The 21,098-nt window shown below is 38.6% G+C and overlaps 1 protein-coding gene across 5 annotated transcripts in view; it reads right to left on the bottom strand.

The window, feature by feature from the left end:
* Positions 1–1,220: 1,220 nt before the first annotated feature.
* Positions 1,221–21,098, bottom strand: part of LOC131162473 (uncharacterized) — a 43,742-nt gene continuing 23,864 nt past the window's right edge. For 3 of the 5 annotated variants that reach the window (XM_058118995.1, XM_058118998.1, XM_058118996.1), the window contains 7 exons: positions 6,249–6,354; positions 6,007–6,117; positions 2,748–2,819; positions 2,556–2,657; positions 2,427–2,473; positions 2,227–2,254; positions 1,221–1,744 (listed from right to left, as the gene is read on the bottom strand). In XM_058118995.1, the coding sequence (XP_057974978.1) occupies positions 1,655–1,744; positions 2,227–2,254; positions 2,427–2,473; positions 2,556–2,657; positions 2,748–2,819; positions 6,007–6,117; positions 6,249–6,354 (556 nt within the window). In that variant the 3' untranslated portion in view covers positions 1,221–1,654. The remainder of the gene's footprint in view (positions 1,745–2,226; positions 2,255–2,426; positions 2,474–2,555; positions 2,658–2,747; positions 2,820–6,006; positions 6,118–6,248; positions 6,355–21,098) is intronic. The other 2 variants (XR_009138822.1, XM_058118997.1) reach the window with 2 other exon arrangements.

Genomic DNA, 21,098 nt, shown 5'->3' on the forward strand with positions numbered 1-21,098 from the left:
AAATAAATATTTTTTTTCCAAACAAAAAAACCTAGTTTAAAGTGCAGATTGCAGGTGCAAGCCACCCTACCCAACCAGCCTCAAATATAATGATAAAAAAGTAAAAGTATTAATAAAAATAAAAATAAAACAAGCTAAACATTACGTATTGTGAATGTTGCTTGAGGTTAAGGTTCGTTAGACAAAACCATTAAAGACTTAAGTTGCTGCATGTGTTTTGAAAATTTCAATTTCATTAAATGCTTTTATATGTAATTTGCTTCTTCTACGAAAAATTAAAAATTGGAGTATCAGCCCAACCCAATCCACCTTAAACCAACCCGAACTGCATCCAATATGTTTTTACTTCGGTTCGAGTTTCTTATCAAAATCGACCTAATCAATTTGGTAAAAATTTTAAAGTCAACCTGACTTCACCTAACCCACAAACAACAATATTCTGCACATAATAATCATTTTTTACTAATATATAAAAAAAATATATATTACAATTATAGTAAATACCAATTTCAATAATATTTGATAAGTGATAGGGGTAGGTCTCATAAAATTGTGTTAATTTGTCTTATTAATCATTTTAGGCCATGTTTCCCCGGGTTGGTTTCAAACTTGGGCCTTTTGCCATGCAAATGAATGAAATCTCTCCTTGTTCAGTCTTATCCAACACCTTTCTTCCACAAAAGAGAAGCTACCACAAAAGAGAAGCTAAGTGTGTTGACTCTTGACCTTTGCCTAACCTAGCCAAATGCACATTTACTCCAGTTGGAAAGGCAGGAGGGAGGGAGCCCTCAAATAGACAGCGCAATCAAATGCAAAACTTGTGGCAAAATGAGAATCTAACAGTAGTGCAAATATTGTACAAAACCAAACGATTCCACATATGCCGTAATGAAATTCAGCTGCAGGCTGCAACATACAAGTATTCAGAGTGGTTGGCCTATTAATAGGGACCGGCGGAGGCATTCCATGCCTCGCATCAACGAAACCAGGGTGTTAAGCAGAAGGCGAATGGCGGATTATTGAACTTCACACCTTTAAATTTGCAGATCCCCTGCTTCTTCAAACCCTCGCACGTGTCTCAATTCTAACTATTTAGGGCAAGTCGCACGATAATTAGAAAATTTTTTATTTTTTTTAATCTCTAGTAGATTGTAAAAGCGGGCATGCACAAGCACATTTTTGGAGATTATCATAATTTTCCCATTACCCTGCTTTGGCCATTGAATCAACTCCTTTAGTAGTGGTCATATTAATTCAAGGGGCATGAAAGACAAGCTTAGAGAGTATTCCATTCGAACAATAAATATAAATCCTTTCTAGGGAGGCCTAGGCCACACGAATAATCCATCTACCATCTCATACCTCTTCCCACCCCCTCCCAGGATTTGAACCTGATATCTCCAACATCAAAAAGTTACAAGATAAACTCTATTGAAACAATTAATTGACAACAATTTGTGTGTATAGCAGATCAACCTACATGAAAAAAAATTCCTCGAGCATGTATATTCTCAGCAAAGCAGCATATGGGCAAAAAAATAATATGCTGCACTGTGTTGCCGCCAACATATCAATTTCTTCATACTCTCTGAGTAGAGCCTATAAATTTCTACATCATTACTTCTTTCTTTTTTTTTCAAGTCTAATCTTGGGATCAGGAAGAATGGAGAGCAGAGGGAGAGATATCGATTCCAGCAACCTCCATGGCATTGCAGACCCATTCAGGGACATCACCTTTGGGGAACTACATGAAAATATAAAATTCTTAAAGAGCATATCACAACCATATATAAGATAAACATCACTTGAATTAATTTCCCCTGTCAAAGCTTTAGCATTTATGCAAAAGAAAGAAGAGAGCATACTTATGCTAACAGTAAACAAATATCAAGTTCTAATGGTAAATGCCTCATACTAGGAATTTAAATTTCTGGGAATGCTATATTTGAAAGCACACATTATTATCTACCATACCATGTTAACTTTAGATGTGGATATCACATAAACAAATAATTTGGCCTATTTTCAGTGAAACACGGTAATGTCTCAACACAAGATTAGGACTGAAGCATCCACCGATTCTGAATAACATAGAAACTAGATATATGAAAACATATTATTCAAAGAACTACAGTCAATAGAACTAAGAAATCAAGGCATTAAAGACATGAATGACTAAAGAATACGGTTATAGCAGTAAAATAAGTGCTTCAGACCAGGAATTACCATTTTCTGCAGGAACTTGCATACAAACCTGTAGAAACATTAAACTGCAAGTCAAAAAGTATCACCAAATAAACCATGCATTTATTGGCCAAAGGTTCTCTACCAAAGAAATTGTTTGATTATATTAAGAGAGGAGGAGGAGAATCAGAGAGAGAGAGAGAGAGAGAGGAAAACTAAACAGAGCAAAAAGAGGAACATACTCTGGAAACTTTCCCTCAATTATTGATGAATGCAGATCCTGGCTAAGCTGTAATTTTACAAAAATTTTACTTCACGTATGAGATCCAACAATTAAGCGCACAAAACAATTATTTAAGAATTTTTTATACCTTCATCATGTAATACAAATTATGATATGACAATAGTTGAGATCCCATAGCATCTTTTGTAACTAGGCAATGGATGTAAGCCCTTGTATACTTCTTGCAAACCTATAATAGGAGGGAAGAAAAAAATCACTGGAACACTCCAAATTGGTGAATAAATAACAAACACTATCAAGTAACCAATTAGAAACATACCATACACTGGCAAGTCGGATCAATGGGGCGATCATCATCAGCCATTGCCTGGTGCTTGAGCTTCAGCACTCCCTATATTAAGAACATGGTATCAGCAGAAGTGTCAAAAAAGTATTAAAAAATGCTTCCAGCGATCTGAATAATTTAAGGCAATCAGAATGCACATCAAAATGTACTTAGTGTTAATTATTTTTTTGAAAAAAAGTAATATTTTAAAATTTCTAGGATTAAAAATCTTTTTGAAATGTTGTTATTTGTTAAATATTCACTTAAAATGTGCTTTAGATATTCAAAAAAAAAGTATGGAATGCCTAAAATGTTTGTGGGCATTCATAAATGGGGTCAAGATTCCATGTACACACAGATAAAAATTTTTATTTGGGCATAAGTAAAGCAAAATAGGGTCTCTTGATGCTTTACTTTTTCTCAAGAGACATTTTTTTCAGGAAAAAAAATAATACTTTCAATATTTCATATTTCTTACACACTTCCAAAACTGGTTACTTATAGCATTTTAATCAAACCATTCAATTCATACAACATAGATAAGATATTACACAAGACAAATATTGAAGTATAACAATTTTTTCAACAAGTTTGACAGATGACATGTGCAGGGATAAGGAATATATAAATATGCAGTGCGTCATACGCCACCTAGAAATATCATACAATAGCACCAAATTCAGGGTTGCACACCCTTGGTGCCCTTTGTGGAGAATAAAGGAGAAAGAATCAATATAAACAATGGATGCTTGATATTCACAAAAAGCTGCCACTGATCCAGAAAGACCAAGTTTTCATCCATCTTTTAATTTTCTGATGCTGAAGGACAGTTTTTCAGAGTCAAATGCTTTTACATTGTTTTCACTCCGCTCCATCCAAAAAATGGTTTCAGGAATCAGCTGCACATATTTCATTCGCTACCTATCTGCATATATACTTTTCCCAGCCTATATTCACCCCTTACAGAGCTTGTTTGCTCCTGGCCCATTGGCAGTCAATCAGCAAATTAAGCACTGACTGCTTGTTCTTCGCACAGAAAACAGCAAGTTGCCACTGTAATGGCCCTTTTTCTGACCTATAGTCAAGATTCTTTCCCACACTACCTCCCAAATGTAGAAGGCAACTTTGGGAGGAGCAATCCCATCTTTTTCTTATGTTTTTCCACACCAACCCCCCCCCCCCCCCCCCCATACGCACTTATAGGCTTCCTAGAATCCGTCATGCTCCAAACTGTACTTGACCTCCAGCAACTTCATTCAAATTTTGTCCTTCACGATGAACACCCACAGGCACTTGCTTAGCAAAGCCTAATAGCACATGAAATTTGCTTGACTGGCCTACTATTTAGCTCAATTTCTTGGGAGGTTGTGGGTACAGGATGGTTCTTCTTTTTTCTCACTTTTCCTTTTCTTTCTTGGCTCTTTGCTACATAATGCACCTATTTCTTCTTGAGTGATTATAGAGGGGGAGTCTATTTGATGGAACTTTAATTTTTTGCAGGAATCTTCATGATCAGGAGGCAGTTGATTTTCTTTTGTTGCAAAATTTGCTGGCCGCTTCAGAAGGGATGAGAAATCTCTCTCTCTCTCTCTGTACAAACATACATACATACATACATACATACATATATATATATATATATATATATCAGTGTTTTAAAAGGTGTTCTTAAGGCGCGCCTTGAGGCGTTTTGAGCATAAAATGCCCTAAGGCGTAATAGGAAATGCGTAATAGGAAAGGTGTGAAGCCTAAAATGCGTAAGCCTCAGGAGAAAAGGCATAGGCCACAGGAAGAAAAACGCGCATTTCACACCTCAGTTGGGAAGGCGTACGCATTTCCGGAGGACCTGATTTGAAATATAAATAAATAAATAAATAAAGGAACAATCGCAGCCTGGGGCGTCAAAACCCCTCGACGAAGCTTCTTTCTTGCCTCTCTCGACGAAGCTTCCGTCCATCTCCTTCTCCATCTCCGACAAGTCGACGAAGCTTCTGTAGCTATCCACCAGCTCCTTCTCCCTCTCTGGCGAGTCGACGAAGCTTCCGTAGCTTTCCTCCAGTTCCTTCTCCCTCTCCGATTGCTTAGAAATTAGAATCTTGGATGATGCTTTAATTTGGCTTTTTCTCTTCTTTTGGCATTGTTATGGCTCATGCTTATTTGTTAAACATGTATTATTTGTGTTTGTTAGCTAAAATTGGCCTATATGATGTTTAAAAATTATGTTTTTATTTTTTTCTATATTATTCTAAAATTTGACTCATTTTTTATTATATATAAATTGATATTATTTATTAATTATTTTAAAAAATACGGTCCCAAAATGCTTACGCCTTAAGGCTTACGCCTCGCCTTACGCCTTTGCCTTTTAAAACATTGAAATATATATATATATATATATATATATATATATATGCTTAATATGAAGACCCATCAAGCACATCTATACTGCCCACATTTTTCTCAGAAAATGTATGAGCAACTTCCGAGCAAGACTGCTGCTTATGATTTAGGAGGATATCTTATCCTCCTTGTATCCCCTTTCATCTTTAATGAAAGTTCTTTTTCTATTTCAAAAAAAACCAAGATTCAGATCAATTTCATTCTGCCCACCTAAGGTTTATAACGTTGAGGTCAGCTTTGTTTTACACAGTTAAATTTCACTATCCACTCATTTAAATAATTACAGGCAGGTGATTGTAATTGTTTAACATCACAGTTACAAAATGAGATTATACCAAACCACACAAGTAACGTGTAATTATTTTTTAATTTTTGTGCTTTTTTTGAGATCAGGTGATTTGCAAGTGGATGTTTAGATACTCGTCAATAATGGAACTTAATGGTAATAACTAGACCAAGCCTCAGCTAGGTTAACCATAACTTTAAACCACTGGTGGCCAATGGGTAATTCAGGCCAAATATTATATGCATAAAGAGTAATTATCCGTGTGTGTGTGTGGAGTATGCATCTTCATATTAAATTTAGTAATGCTCCAAAGTCAAACAAATATATCAAGTTCTGTGGCAGCAGGGAGAAGTTTAGCGCTCAGTTCTATATTTTAAATAGTGTCCAAATCAGGTAGTGCAGTGCAAATCCTATGTAATCCTTCAAGATGTGACAATGCAAGTTATCAAATTATTGGAAACTCTACACGACATAAATGACCAACCAAGACATAATTGCAGTAAATCCTAAAAGTATGGAAAAATGCAATTCCATAATTTTAATGTATGCCAAACAAGAAGTCATCACCTCAGATACAAGTGCTGTACCGAAACGAGCAGTACGGGTGGGATAAACACAGTCATACATGTCAGCCCCTAAAGCACTGCAAACTACAATATCCAATGGATAACCAACCCCCTGAACAATTGCACGCACAAGAATTCAAATATATGGGGAAAAATATTTAAATGAAGGCCAAGCATTTTTTGAATAATCAAGAGATAATCTTGATGCAACAATTGTGGATATAATAAATGCTCATCTTGTACCATAACATATCGTGGTTTATCGTCAGGTAATGCAGCAGTGCACTGCGCAACAACACGCCAAAATGAATCTTTATCTTCGCCACCTGAAAGGCCACCAATAGCATAGCTGTCACAAAAATAAACTCATCCAAATCAACAATTTGGTCATTGAACCACAATGATTACATATTTCATCATTCTTAAGCAAGAAATTTTTGCTACAGCGATAGAACTATCTCTGACAATACTTGTTTAAATTTGAGCAACAATTTGGCTTTTTCTAAAGAGATCATGTTTTCCTCATTGTTTTAAAATGACAATGGAGGTTGTTCCTCTATTATTTTGTAGAAACGTGACTATAAAGATAAAAGATGCATATTTTTACCAGATTGGAGCAATGCTTTAAGTGACTGAGCTATTGACTGCCAAAAACAAATGCCTCATTTCAGTGGGATTTTCTGGGCCATTAGTAGTAGCAGACTTTGACTAGAGGTTAGTGGTTAGTGGGCTTTGACTGGAGGTTAGTGGTTAGTGGGGACCCTGAAGGGTTGACTTTACCAGACCCACAAAGGATAAACATGGATATGCCCGCGAAGGGCTAACATGGATGGGACCTGCGAAGGGTTAACATGACAGGACCCGTGAAGGGTTAACATGGACAAGACCCATGAGGGGTTAACATTGACAGGACCCGCAAAAAGGTAATGGGCTTGGGTCTCTTTTAAAAGGTATTGGGCCTGGGTCTCTTTTAAAAGGTATTGGGCCTAGGTCTCTTTTAAAATGTGTTGGGCTCAGGACTCTTTTTTAAAACAAGTGTTGGGAAACACAGATGGGCTAGGGTTCTGGTTCTTGGGTTCGGTTCAGGTTTTGGTTCTTGGGTTCGATTCAGGATCTGGTTCAATGGGCTAGGTTCAGTAAGTTTGGTTCAGTGGGCTAGGTTAAGTAGGCTTGGTTTTTGAAGGGCTTGGTTTAGTTCCAGTGTGCTAGGTTTGGGTTCAGTCCAGGTTCAGGTTCGAACCCAAGTTTGGCTTTGGATTCCTGCATCCTTTAGAAGAAGCATTCTAAACACAATTACACTCATAATTCAATATTGTAGACTATGAATAAGGAAGGAAAAGCCCATAGTTACCTACAGTCTTCCTCTCCTCCGATCTTCTTATCTTGCTCGTGAGTCTGTTAGGTGTCTGTCTGAAGTGACCTTCTGGGAGGTTTGCTTTTGTGTACTGGACGAATACACCTATGAGTGTATCCTTTCCAGATAAGGGTAGTTGGGCACCAATGGGTGTGCTTTCCTAGGGGATGGCTCCAACCTTTGAGAGCCCTTGGGGATTGCTGCTACTTTGTAATTTCCTTCCGAACTTTCTCGTATTGCCTCTGAAAATCTCTGTTTGTCTGCTTCTTTCTCTCAACCTGTGTCTGCTTTCCCTTTCTCCTTCGCCAATGGCTTTGCTCTATGCGCAACTCCTCCATTTATAGGGTTGGTCCTCGGTCAATTTAGGCAAGGTCAAGTCCGTCCTTTCTTCCTTCTTTCCTTCCAAGCAGCAATCCGATTGTGGCCTTCCTTCCTACAGTGATGCGATCCTCAATTCTTGCGATTGGGCCGATTCTCCAATCAATGGAGATTCTGGCAGTAAGTCTGAGGAGGGAACATTTCAAATTCTGTTTGATTTTGCAATATTCCTTTGAAAATTGTTTACAATTTGACTTAAAGCTGAGGTATCTCTGCGCACATGGATTGGGATTTCTTGATTTTTCTTCATTTAACAGCTTTGATTTACCCAGATTTATTTCCAAATTGGTGGACAAGGATCCCAAAGATGCTTCAGAATATTCCCGTGCAAGGGCGCGAATGAAGATTTTGCATTTTAATTTTTTTTGTATTTCCCAATGTATTCCATCCTGTATTTCTCTGTACTATATTTTCCCTGTACTTTCTATATTTCCCTATATTTTCTATATCTCCCTGTATTTTCTATCTCTCATGACTTGGGCACGTGTCCCTAATAAAATGCTTATTTTCTACGCATGCATGGGACTTTATTCACATATGAAAACAAAGCAAGAGCTAAAAAACTGAGAGTTCACTTAAAAATTTTCAATCAATCCACAATTTGACAAAAATGACTTTACAAAATTCCCTAACACTGATTAAATTCTAATGACATGGTTTTGAAGTAACTAGTTAAGGAATTAACAATGGCCTAATTTGTACTTAATAAGCACTTACGAACATGGCTAGATGATTAAATCAACTGTAGCCCTACCAATTTAGGAACGGTCAATAAAGAATTAAGGATGAATAACCCCACCTTTAGATCATGAATTGGACTAATTTGATTCAAGACTCTCGCTTGTTTGACATGGGTGACTTCATTCACAGTTGAGAGGACCAGGTAAAAAATAGGGTGTTTAACTGTGAATCAAGTCACCCATTTCATACAAGCAAGGGTCCTTTAATCAAATTAGTCCAATTCATAATCTAAAAGTGGGGTTGTTCATCCTTAGTTCTTTATTGACCATTCCTAAGTGGGTAGGGCTACAGTTGATTTAATCATCTAGCCATGTTCATAAGTGCTCATTAAGAACAAATCAAGCCATTGTTAATTCCTTAACCAATTATTTCAAAACCATGTCATGGGAATTTAATTGGTGTTGGGGATTTTTGTGAAGTCATTTTTGTCAAATTGTGGATTAATTGAAAATTTGTTAAGTGAACTCTCAGTTTTTTTAGCTCTTATTTTGTTTTCAATTGTGAATAAAGTCCCATGCATGCATAAAAATAGATCAGGATAACCAGTATGACATGAATGATGCTATGTTATGCGTGTAAGTTACTACGTTTATGCATGTTGGGATGCGGGGATATGTATGATGTGCATGTATGCTGAATACGGGGATATGTATGACGTGCATGCATGCTGATCTTCCTACCGCAGCTGCGTTCCAATCCCTCTCTTAATCTTCCAACCATTCCCTTAGAGAAAAACCCTTACAGAAAACATGTCGACGATCCTGACTATCTTGTGGTTGGCCTTTGCGGGATATTTCTTTGACTAACAGTTCTTCTTTTTGGGGTTTTTGAAGAGAAAAAAGGGTTTTTTTTTTTTTTTCTGAATGAACAAATGAATGATCATGTATTAGGGGATCATATGCACAAAATAGATGTTTAACCATGTTCAATTGATATTTCAAAGGAAAAAATTTACACCAGTATTTGGAGGCCATATGGCGTTGACATTAGTTTATCAGCCTGAATCCTTAAATGGCTCATCTTACCCCTCCTGCTGACGGCCCCAGTTTTATAGAGGGAAGCCCTTCCTCTTTTGTCTCATTCTGCTGTGAAACCAATGGAACTCCCTTTGTTCAACTGTTGCCCACTGCTTACCTCCATAGTTTAGTCACGTTTTGCCCATGTTTTGATATCAAGATGGTCTTTAAGACTCAGGACGAAACGTACGCTTAAGGATACAGGTTTCCAGAAGAAAAGGGAAACCTAAGGCTCAAAAGTCTCATCCCCTAATAACATTTTCTGCCCTAGTTTGTAGTGAGGCATTTGCAAGATGTTAACCAAACTTGTCATTTGAACTTGCCTACGTACCTTTTGAGGATCAGGTCATTACGTAATTCAGACTCAACATTGAGTCTGAAAAATCATTAGAGACAACAATATATACCAATCTGATCAGGACTTTCCTTTGGACCGTAATGTAGGCTGGGGGTATAGGTTAAAGAAGAAAAGGGTAAAGTAAAGCACAAAACTGACAATTTTATCAAGGGTAACAAAGGTCAAAGATCACATATGAAGTATGTCCCTTATTTTTCTTCATTTTTTCTTTTTCTTTTTCCATCTTCTTCTTCTTCTTTTATTGCACCTTTTGCTTTTCCTTTTCTAAAAGGAATCTTAGCTTCATTTTCGTTTGGACTACATTTGGGACTAACCTTTTTTAAACTGCCCCAATGTGGAGTATAATCCTTTGACGGCTTAATCAAAAATTGAATTTTTCAAGCTCAAAAGGGCTAGCAAGGGGTTTCTCTTTTCTCGATTTTTCTTTTGGCTAGCAGAAGAACGGCCTACCGTCCTTTTGGCAACTAATTGTTGTCTCATAAGATTTGTTAGACGCTTAAAATCCCAAACCCGGTTAAACTTTTTGAAAATTACTTTAGAAGAAATTGGTTTGAGATTTAGGCTCAAAGAGTTTAACAAATAATAAATCAATGTTTGGTTTTTAACGGGGAAAACTGGTCGACCAAAGATGGTCATCTATCATTTGATCAAAACAAGAGTAACGAAACGACATAAAATTCATGAAACAAACAAAACAGTTATTTTATTGAATTCCTTTGAGAGTTTACATGGTTTCTAAGCAAAATACTTCTTTACAGCATCTAAATTTGTAGGGTGCAGAAGATCAGTTCCATCCATATCTACTAACAACAGAGCACCTCCTAAGAACGCTTTCCTTACCACATACAATCCTTCATAATTCGGGGTCCACTTGCTGCGAGGGTCACTATAAATTGGTAAAATGTTTTTCAAGACTAAATCCCCTTCTTGGAATTGTCGAGGAAAACTTTTTTATTGAAGGCTTTCATCATTCTCCTTTGATATAACTATCCGTGAACTATGACAGCCATTCTTTTCTCTTCAATAAGATTCAACTGGTCATACCTGGATTTTATCCACTCTGCTTCTGTCAATTTTGCCTCTCTAACCGGGATTACAGCCTCCATCCTGTATACCAAAGAGAAAGGGGTAGCCCCTTTAGAAGTTCGAACGGTGGTTCTGTAAGCTAACAAAGCAAATGGTAGCTTGTCATGCCAATCTTTGTAGGTGTCTGTCATCTTTTCCAGAATATTCTTGATGTTTTTGTTAGCTGCTTCAACGACTCCGTTCATCTGAAGTCTATAAGGGGCCGAGTTATGATGTCGGACCTTGAAATGAGTGCACAACTTTGTCATTACTTCGTTGTTCAAGTTCTTGGCATTATCAGAGATTATTCTTTCCGGGATCTCACACCTGCAAATTATCTCTCTTCGTATAACGCGGCTTATCATGTTTTGGGTGACACTTGAGTACGACGCAGCTTCTACCCACTTAGTGAAATAATCAATGGCCACGAAAATGAAACGATACCCATTGCTGGCTTTCGAAGTTATTGGCCCAACGACATCCATGCCACATGCTGAGAAAGGCCAAGGCGTAGATAAGACTTGGAGTTGGGCCGGTGGGACGTGTATGCAATCCTTTTCCATGGTCATCCAATAGTACCCACTCCTTAGGATTTTTCGAGCCAACGAATGACCCCTTGCGTGGGTGTACCACAAACGCCTTCATGGACTTCCTGCATAATTTGTCGTGCCTCTTCCAACTCTACGCACCGTAAGAGGGTCATGTCAAGGTTTCTTTTATATAATATTTCTCCGTCCCAGAAGAATCCCATAGCTAGTCTCCTAATTGTCTTTCGATCATTATTGGAGGCTCCTACGGGATACTCCTTCCATTGGATGTAAGTCTTAATATCATGAAACCATGGTTTCCCGTCGGCTTCTTCTGTTGTCGCACAGAATGTTGGCTCTGCTTGCAAATCTTATCTGAATTGGTTCAATCTCTAATAAGAGTTCTACCTTGAACAAAGCTGCCAATGTATCTAGTGCGTCAAGAATTAAATTATTTTCCCTCGGAAAATGGGAAAACCCGATGTGATCGAATTCTTTTATCATTCCCTGAATGTACTCTTGATATGGTATCAACTTAACATCTTGAGTTTCCCACTCCCCCTGACAATTGATGAATCACCAATGCTAAGTCTCCTTTCACGGTCAATTTTTTAACACCATGATCTATGGCAGCCCGTAAGCCCAACACACAAGCTTTGTATTCAGCTACATTGTTGGTACATGGGAATGTGAGTTTGGTTGTAACCGGGTAATATTTATCTTCTCATGATATAAGTATAGCCCCTATTCCATGCCCCAATACATTAGTCGCCCCATCAAAGAGCATTATCCATCCCACCTGATCTTCTTCTTCTTGATTTATCGAATCAATATCTTTATCCGAAAATTCAAACTCCATGAGTTGGTAATCCTCGATGGCTCTATCCGCCAAGTATTCTGCTATGGCACTTCCTTTGATGACCTTTCTTGTCATATACGTGATGTCGCATTCTGTTAACAACATTTGCTAGCGGGCAACCCAACCAGTCACTACAGGTTTTTCAAAAACGTACTTGATCGGGTCCATTTTGGAAATTAACCACGTGGTATAATACAACGTGTATTGTCTTAATCTACTGACCACCCATACCAAAGCACAAGTTTTTTCCAAATCGGAGTATTTAGCCTCGTACTCCGTGAATTTCTTGCTTAGGTAATAGATGGCCCGTTCTTTTCTTCTGGACTCGTCATGTTGCCCTAATACACACCCCATAGAATTTTCTGACACTGCTAGGTATAGTATGAGAGGCCTTCTAGATACCAGGGGAACCAATACTGGGGGATTTAAGAGATATTCTTTTATTCTTTCAAAGGCATCTTGACACTCCTCATTCCATTTCTCAGGATTATTTTTCCTCAACAGCTTGAATATAGACTCACATGTAGTAGTTAACTGAGATATGAAGTAGGCCATGTAGTTTAACTTGCCTAGGAAACTCCGGGCTTCCTTTTCAGTTTTAGGACTAGGCATTTCTCAAATGACCTTTATTTTATCTGGGTCAATCTCGATCCCCTTTTTACTTACTATGAACCCCAAGAGCTTTCCAGAGGTGGCACCAAATGTGCATTTTTCTAGATTCAATTTTAACTGACATTTTCATAGCCTTTTGAACAGCTTTTCTAGATTCTTCACATGGTTACCTCCATCCCTAGATTTGACGATCATATCATCTACATACACTTCTATCTCCTTGTGCATTAGATCATGGAACGAAAGTCACCATGGCTCTCTGATAAGTGGCCCCCGCATTCTTCAGACTGAACGGCATAACCGTGTAACAGAAGATTCCCCATAAGGTGATGAATGTTATTTTTTCTTTATCTTAAGGGGCCATCTTGCTTTGATTATATCCTGAAAATCTATCCATAAAGGAAAACAAAGCATGCCCAGCTGTATTATCTACCAGTACATCTATGTGCGGAAGTGGAAAATTGTCCTTAGGGCTGGCCTTGTTCAGGTCCCTATAATCAACACAAACTCGTACTTTTCCATTTTTCTTTATTATTGGAACCACTTTGGCCATCCATTCAAGATATTTAGCTACTTCTAAAAATCTAGCTTCGAACTATTTTTTAACTTCTTCCTTTATTTTTATTAACATGTCTGGCCGCATTCTCCTCAATTTCTGTTTTACAGGTTTACTATTAGGATAGGTAGGTATCTTGTGTGTCACTAGATTTGTGTCCAAGCCTAGCATATCCTAGTATAACCATGCAAAAACATCCTGATATTCCCTTAGAAGGTCAATCATCTTGTCTTTTTCCTCTCCCTTTAATATTGCCCCAATATTCAGTTGTTTTGGCTCTTTGTCTGTCCCTGGATTTATTGTGACCATGGGGTCCCAACTAGTCAATGGTTTTTCATCGAATTCCAACATTCTTTGCATTTCGGGCAACAAGTTTGTTTCATCTTCCTCTATTCTAGCCCTTTGGATTAAATTTTCAAAATTAACATCTGTTTCTGGCTCATGAGAACTGCTATTGTTATTTTCCTTATCCCTGCATGAAACACAAAGCTCTAAATGAATCGTCTGGAATTTCTTCTACAGCTTCTACATATGGAGTAAAGGAAGGCTTAGTGACCATTAAATCTGTTTCTCTGTAAACACAAACCATTTTATTCTCCGCTACAAACTTCACCCTTTGATGTGAAGGGGACGGAACTGCCCCAGTATTATGGATCCAAGGCCTTCCCAAAAGACAACTGTAGGATGGCGTGATGGCCATGACTTGGAATACAATGTCAAATATTACAGGGCCGATCTGCATAGGGATTTCATTGGACCCCACAGATTCCCTGCGTGTCCCATCAAAGGCTCTCACAATCAGATTGTTCTACCTCATGTACGAAATGTCGATCGATAGTTTCTAGAGAGTAGTCATAGGCATGACGTTGAGTGACGACCCATTGTCTATTAGTACTCTAGCAAACATGTGTTTCTGACACTTTGTAGAGATGTGCAGAGCTTTATTATGACCCCAAACCTTTGACGGAATTTCTTCATCGACGAATGTAATGTAATTGGTTGTCGTGAGACAACCAACTACGTGATTGAAATTTTCTAAGCTAACGTCTTATGGGATATAGGCCTAATTAAGAACTTTGAGAAGGGTCTCCCGATGTGTCTCTGAGCTTAAAAAGAGTGATAACACTAATATGTGAGCAGGCATTTTACTAAGCTGATCCACGACATTGTATTCGCTATGCTTGATCAGTTTAAGAAACACTTCTGCTTCTTTATAAGGAGAATGAACGTTCATTCTGGGTCTCCAGACGTTCATTCTGGCCATTAATTTGATATTCTTGGTTTGTGCTTCACGTCAAGCAATTAAATGATACGGAACCCCAAGAATGAACGTCTGGAGACCCCAAATCAAATTTATCAAAACCCCAAACCCAAAATAAGATTCAACATGGCAGTGGATCCTTGACCTATTGCTTGACGTGAAGCACAAACCAAGAATATCAAATTAATGGGATGAACGCCACAAAGGTAGCACCTTTGATAAGTTCGGTAAAAGTTCACTGAAGAACTTGAAGAGAAATAAACCTCACTTGTAATTGTATTCAGCAAAAATTACCATATCCTTTAATACAATAGAGAGTTGACTACTTATAGAAAATAAAAGAAATCCATGACATCAATTCGGCCAATAAAAATAAGCTATGACATCAATCTGGCCAATAAAATAATCCCACATAACCTTAAGCATGCCATGTCATTTAATGAAACATGTGCAAGTCACATGCCATGTGTCATTTAATGAAACAAGTGCAAGTCACATGCCATGTGTCATGTCATTTAATGAAACATGTGCGAGTCACATGTCATGCTTAATCCATAAAAATTCCCCAAACAGCCCTTATTGACTTAAGGTTCCAGCTTCACATGCCTTTAGACAATTTAGCATCTTAGGCTCTTCAAGAAAGTCTTTTTCTTTAGTGTCCATGACCCTCATTGACTCTTGCTCAAACAAGTTCTCGATTAGTCCTTGCATAGCCTCCTTGACCTTCTTGGCTCTAGCTCTTGTGATGGGTCCGCTTGGCACGTGCAGATCATCGTGTGCAATCGGAGCTTGTGGGTTCATATCACCTCTCTTCTCCCTCTGAAAAGCCCTAGCCTTCTCCAGATCTCTCTCTCCCTACTCCCTGTTCTCTCAAATGTCCTCTGAAAACCCTAGCTTTCTCCATATCTCTCTCTCCTTATTCCCTGTTCTCTTGAATGTCCTTTGAAAACCCTAGCTTTCTCTAGATCCCCTCTTCTCACTCACTATCTGCTCCCTCGAACACCCTAGCTTTCTTACCCTTTGTTCTTCGTTCTCTCAAAAACCTAAAGCCCTAACCTATGTTCTCTGTTTTCTCGAATGTTCTCTGAAAAACCCTATCCTTATTACTTTATAGATTCCCCTCTCTATCCTGTCGAACACCTTAAAACCCTAGCCTTCCAGATCCCTACTATAACCTACTCTAACCCTAAATGTTCTTCTTCCACTCTCGCGTGTCCCTGAAATGTTTGCCTTCAACTATGGCGAACTACCGAACACCCAAAAGTGTTCCGATCATAATGGAGGTGGTCTTGAGATCCAGGAGGGGTTTGACTGAGTCTTCGAGGTGGGGGGTCACCCCTTTTTGAAGGTTGCAGAAGATAAGTCCTTCCCCCATTTTTCCTCTATTGTTGCTCTTATTGTTTGATTGTATGTGTGTGTGCTTCATCTTTAATGATGCATGTGGGTCAAATGCTGGTTTGTTGTTGAGTGCAGTTAATTTGATGATCTTAGGGTTTCCTAGTTCAGGAAACACGATTCGAGGACGAGTTGACTCATCCAAACCCTCCCTATTGGGGTTCTTACTAGGTTGACTCGCACGAGCCAACCCCTGAGTTTTTGTGGGCTTAGATAGGCTCTAAGTGGGTCTGGTTTTTAATAAATGGGCTTAGGGGGAGCTTTTAAAACGTGGTTGGACCTAGTTCTTTTAAAATGTAGTTAGGTCTGGTTCTTAAAAATGTTTGGGCTTAGGTCCCTTTTTTAAAACATATGTGGGCTTGGGGGCTTTTAAAACGCAGTTGGGCCTGAGTCTTTTAAAATGTAGTCGAGCCTGGTTTTTAAAAATGTTTGGGCTCGAGTCTTTTAAAATAAGATTGGGCCTGGTTTTTAAAAAAATGTTTGGGCTTTTAAAACACAGGTGGGCTTGGAGCTTTTAAAACGCGGTTGGGCTCAAGTCTCTTTTTAAAATGTAGTTTGGCCTGGTTTTTAAAAGTGTTTGGGCTCGGGTCTTTTAAAATGTAGTTGGGCTTATGGGCTTTTAAAACGTGGTTGGGCGGGCCTGGCTCTTTTAAAATTTATTGGGCTTGGGTCTCTTTTAAAAAGATATTGGGCTTGGATCTCTTTTAAAAGGTATTGGGCTTGGGTCTCTTTTGAAATGCATTGGGCTCAGGTCTCTTTTTTTTAAAAAGTGTTGGGCTTGGGTTCCTTTTTTGAAACACAGATGGGCTAGGGTTCTGGTTCTTAGGTTTGGCAGAGGTTCTAGTTCTTGGGTTTGGTTCAGGATCTGGTTTGATGGGCTAGGTTCAATAGGTTTGGGGGTTTGGATTCCTGCATTCTTTAGAAGAAGAATTCTAAACACAATTACACCCACAATTCAATATTGTAGACTATGAATAAGAAAGGAAAAGCCCATAGTTACCTATAGTCTTCCTCTCCTCCGGTCTTCTTATCCTACTCGTGAGTCTATTAGGTGTCTGTCTGAAGTGACCTTCTGGGAGGTTTGCTTCTGTGTACAGGACGAATACACCTATGAATGTATTCTTTCCAGATAAGGGTAGACTGGCACCAATGGGTGTGCCTTTTGAGGGGATGGCTCCAACCTTCGAGAGCCCTTGGGGATTGTTGCTACTTTGTAATTTCCTTCCGAACCTTCTCGTATTGCCTCTGAAAATCTCCGTCTGTCTGCTTCTTTCTCTCAGCCTGTGTCTGCTTTCCCTTTCCCCTTCACCAATGTCTTTGCTCTATGCGAGACTCCTCTACTTATAGGGTTGGTCCTAGGTCAATTTAAGCAAGGTCAGGTCAATCCTTTCTTCCTTCTTTCCTTCCAAGCAGCAATCTGATTGTTGGCTTTCCTTCCTACAGTGATGCGATCCTCAATTCTTGCGATTGGGCATATTCTCCAATCAATGGAGATTCTGGCCACGAGTCTGAGGAGGGAATATTTCAAATTCTGTTTGATTTTGCAATATTCCTTTGAAAATTGTTTCCAATTTGACTTAAAGATTCTGTTTGATTGTTCCCACTTTGACCCAGGCCCAACTACGTTTTAAAAGCCCCTAAGCCCACATGTGTTTTAAAAAAGGGACCCAAGCCCAAACATTTTTAAGAACCAGGCCCAACTACATTTTAAAAGACTCGAGCCCAACCACGTTTTAAAAGCTCCCCCCAAGCCCATTTATTTAAACCAGGCACACTCGGAACCTATCTGAGCCCATAGAAACTCAGGGGTTGACTACGAGTCAACCCAATAAGAACCCAATAGGGAGGGTTTCGGACGATTCAACTTGTCCCTGAACCCTGTTCCCTGAACTAGGAAACCCTAGGATCATTAGATCAACTGCACTCAACAACAAACCAACATTTGACCCACACGCATCATTAAAGACAAAGCACACACACATACAGTCAAACAATAAAAGCAACAATAGAGGAAAAATGATGGGAAGACTTATCTTCTACAACCTTCAAACAGGGGTGCCCCCTACCTCGAAAACTGAGTCAAACCCCTCCTAGATCTCAAGACCACCTCCATCATGATTGGAACATTTCTGGGTGTTCGGTAGTTCGCAAATGAAGGCGAACTTTTCAGGGGCACAAAAGAGAGGAAGAAGAACAGTTACGGTTCTATTAGGTTATAGTAGGGACCTAGAAGACTAGGGTTTTCAGGTGTTCGAGAGGATAGAGAGGGGAATCTATAAAGAAATATGGATAGGGTTTTTTAGAGAACATTCGAGAGAACAGAGGTTAGGGCTTCAAGTTTTCGAGAGAACAGAGAACAAAGGGTAAGAAAGCTAGGGTGTTCGAGGGAGCAGATAGTGAGTGAGAAGAGGAAATCTAGAGAAAGCTAGGGTTTTCAGATGACATTTGAGAGAACAGGGAGTAAGGAGTGAGAAATAAAGAGAAAGCTAGGGTTTTCAAAGGACATTTGGGAGAACAGGGAGTAAGGAGAGAGGGATCTGGAGAAGGCTAGGGCTTTTCAGAGGGAGAAGAGAGGGATCTGGAAAGTAGGGTTTTTCGGGTGTTTGAGAGGAAGAAGGAGAGAGTAGAGAGAGCTCCCGTGAGAAGAGAGAGAAACAAAGTGAAAAAATGGCAACAAATGAAAATTTTACCTTTTTATATGTCCGGTTCGGAGGCAACGTGTCACCACCGATGGGTAACACGTGGCACAATATCTTCTGCATACTCAACGTGCAACACGGACTTCCCTTGGTCGTCCGATCCGTGTTTCTTCATGATGGCCCCAATTGCGCCATGTAATCAATCCGTGCCATCTTAGACCGCTCCACCCGGTGGCCAACAAGTGGCCAAATGATGCCACCTTGATGTCATCACCCAAGCTGATAAATAATTACTATTATATATATATTTACCAATCCACATGTCCTTACCCGATGATGACACGTGGTCTAGTTCGTTAACCCGACTCGATTCCCCTAAACCGGTTGACCTTGTTGAACTGGTTCAAATTGGCTTCCTCTATTTTCTTAGTTATTTACTTATTATATTATATATTTGATTTTAAAATTGGGAAAAATAGGGAAAAGTAACAAAAAAAAATGAGGAAAAATCAGAAAAATTTTTGAAAAATATTTTTAAGGTTAGGAAATTATTTTAATGCACTTTTTACTTGGAAATATAGAAAAGGGGCTCCAAAAAAATCTCCCAGAAATTTTAAAATTTTGTAAAATATTTAGAAAAATTATATAAAATTTTGAAATACATTTGGGAGCTATTTTCTTAAAATATTTTCTTGATTTTTAGGGGTGTCCCTATGACTTCAAAAAGGGCAATGGGTTTTTTCAAGCCTCACCTGTCTTAGCTCTGAGGGACACCTTATTTTAAATATACTCTAAAAATGTGCATATTTGTTTGCTTACTTAATTGTATATACTATAGGCAATTTGTTCATTTAAAAAAGAGTAAAATAAAAGGGTATTGAAATTTAATTTGGGATAATTTTTAATTAATTAGGTACTGTTCGTAGAATGGGTGTGTAGGGGGTGCTAGCACCTTCCCCTCGCATAACCAAACTCCCAATCTCGATCCTGATATACGCAGACCAATACTACTCTTAATTGAGTAGTAATCAAGTGTTCTAATCACACCCAAAAAAGATAGTGGCAACTCCGAACATCCTATTTTTCCCAAAAATTCAATCAATTTTCATTTTCATTCGCCACCCCGGGGCACCCTCGCTCCCGGGACGTCGCGAAAATTATGTTTTCCTTGATGAGGCAATAAAATCAATCCAAAGGGATAACATTTTCTAGTTTACTCAAATCTTATAGAAACATCTAATAGTAGGTGCGGCAACAACATTGATCCCTCATAATTTTATTGGCGTAATTCATGTGTTTGAAATCTTCTAGTTCTTTCCAAAACTTCCCATAGCAGATGGGGATTTGACCATACACTAAAGGCCTTAATTGTCACTTGGGCAAACCATAAACTAAAATGCATGACACCCTAATAAAAAAGTTAAAATATATGTATATATGTGAGTGTGTATGTGTAAGGAAACACTATCTTAATCAATATATTATGTACAATATGTACGTGCTTTGGAGGAGAAAAAAATACTTTCGCTTTCACCACACTACAAAAACATCTAAAGTTGAGATTACTGCTATTAGCCTAAATGGCGATGCTATTCAATAGTATGACCAGTTTAAAGCTTTGTTATGGAATGCCTTCATAGGCAGAATTTGTTTATGAATTACTTGTTCGATTTGGGCCCACTGGATATGAGAATATTGATGGAGAGCTTGCAAAAATACACCAAACTAGCACTTTCTTGGAGTACCAAACACAATTTGAGCGGCTATCTAACAGTACTAAAGATTGGAACAAAAGACAACTCATCGATCTTTTTATTGAAGTTCTCCTACCTGACATTTAGCAAGAGGTCAAAGTGCGCCAACCACGAACTATGACCACAACAATTTCTCTTGCACGACTACAAGAAGAGAAGTTAGGATAAGATGAGGTCACTCCAGCATAATCATTAGCAAGTAAAATGTCAGCAGCACAATCCCACCACCTGCTCCTCACAATCCTCCAACCAAGCAATTGACTCAGAGCAAATGACAAAGGACTTGTGTTGGCATTGTGATGAGAAGTGGCATAGAGGGCAGTACTGCAAAAAGGGGCGACTCTTGATGATGAACCAATAAAGGAGCCAAAAGAGGTTGAGAATGACTACACTATTTCAAGCAATTACATAATTCATAACATATGGCTAATTTGGAAGCAAATCCCCTCAAAGAGAACAACCCTATTTATTTCTTTCTATTTTCCATCATTTTAATTTCCTCAATTTGTCTATGGTAAAAACCTAGGGTCCTACTAAAAAATGACACATCTGGGATATAAATCTTTTTGGCCTTCTCG

The sequence above is a fragment of the Malania oleifera genome, chromosome 8 (genome assembly GCF_029873635.1).
Source record: "Malania oleifera isolate guangnan ecotype guangnan chromosome 8, ASM2987363v1, whole genome shotgun sequence".
NCBI lineage: Eukaryota > Viridiplantae > Streptophyta > Magnoliopsida > Santalales > Ximeniaceae > Malania > Malania oleifera.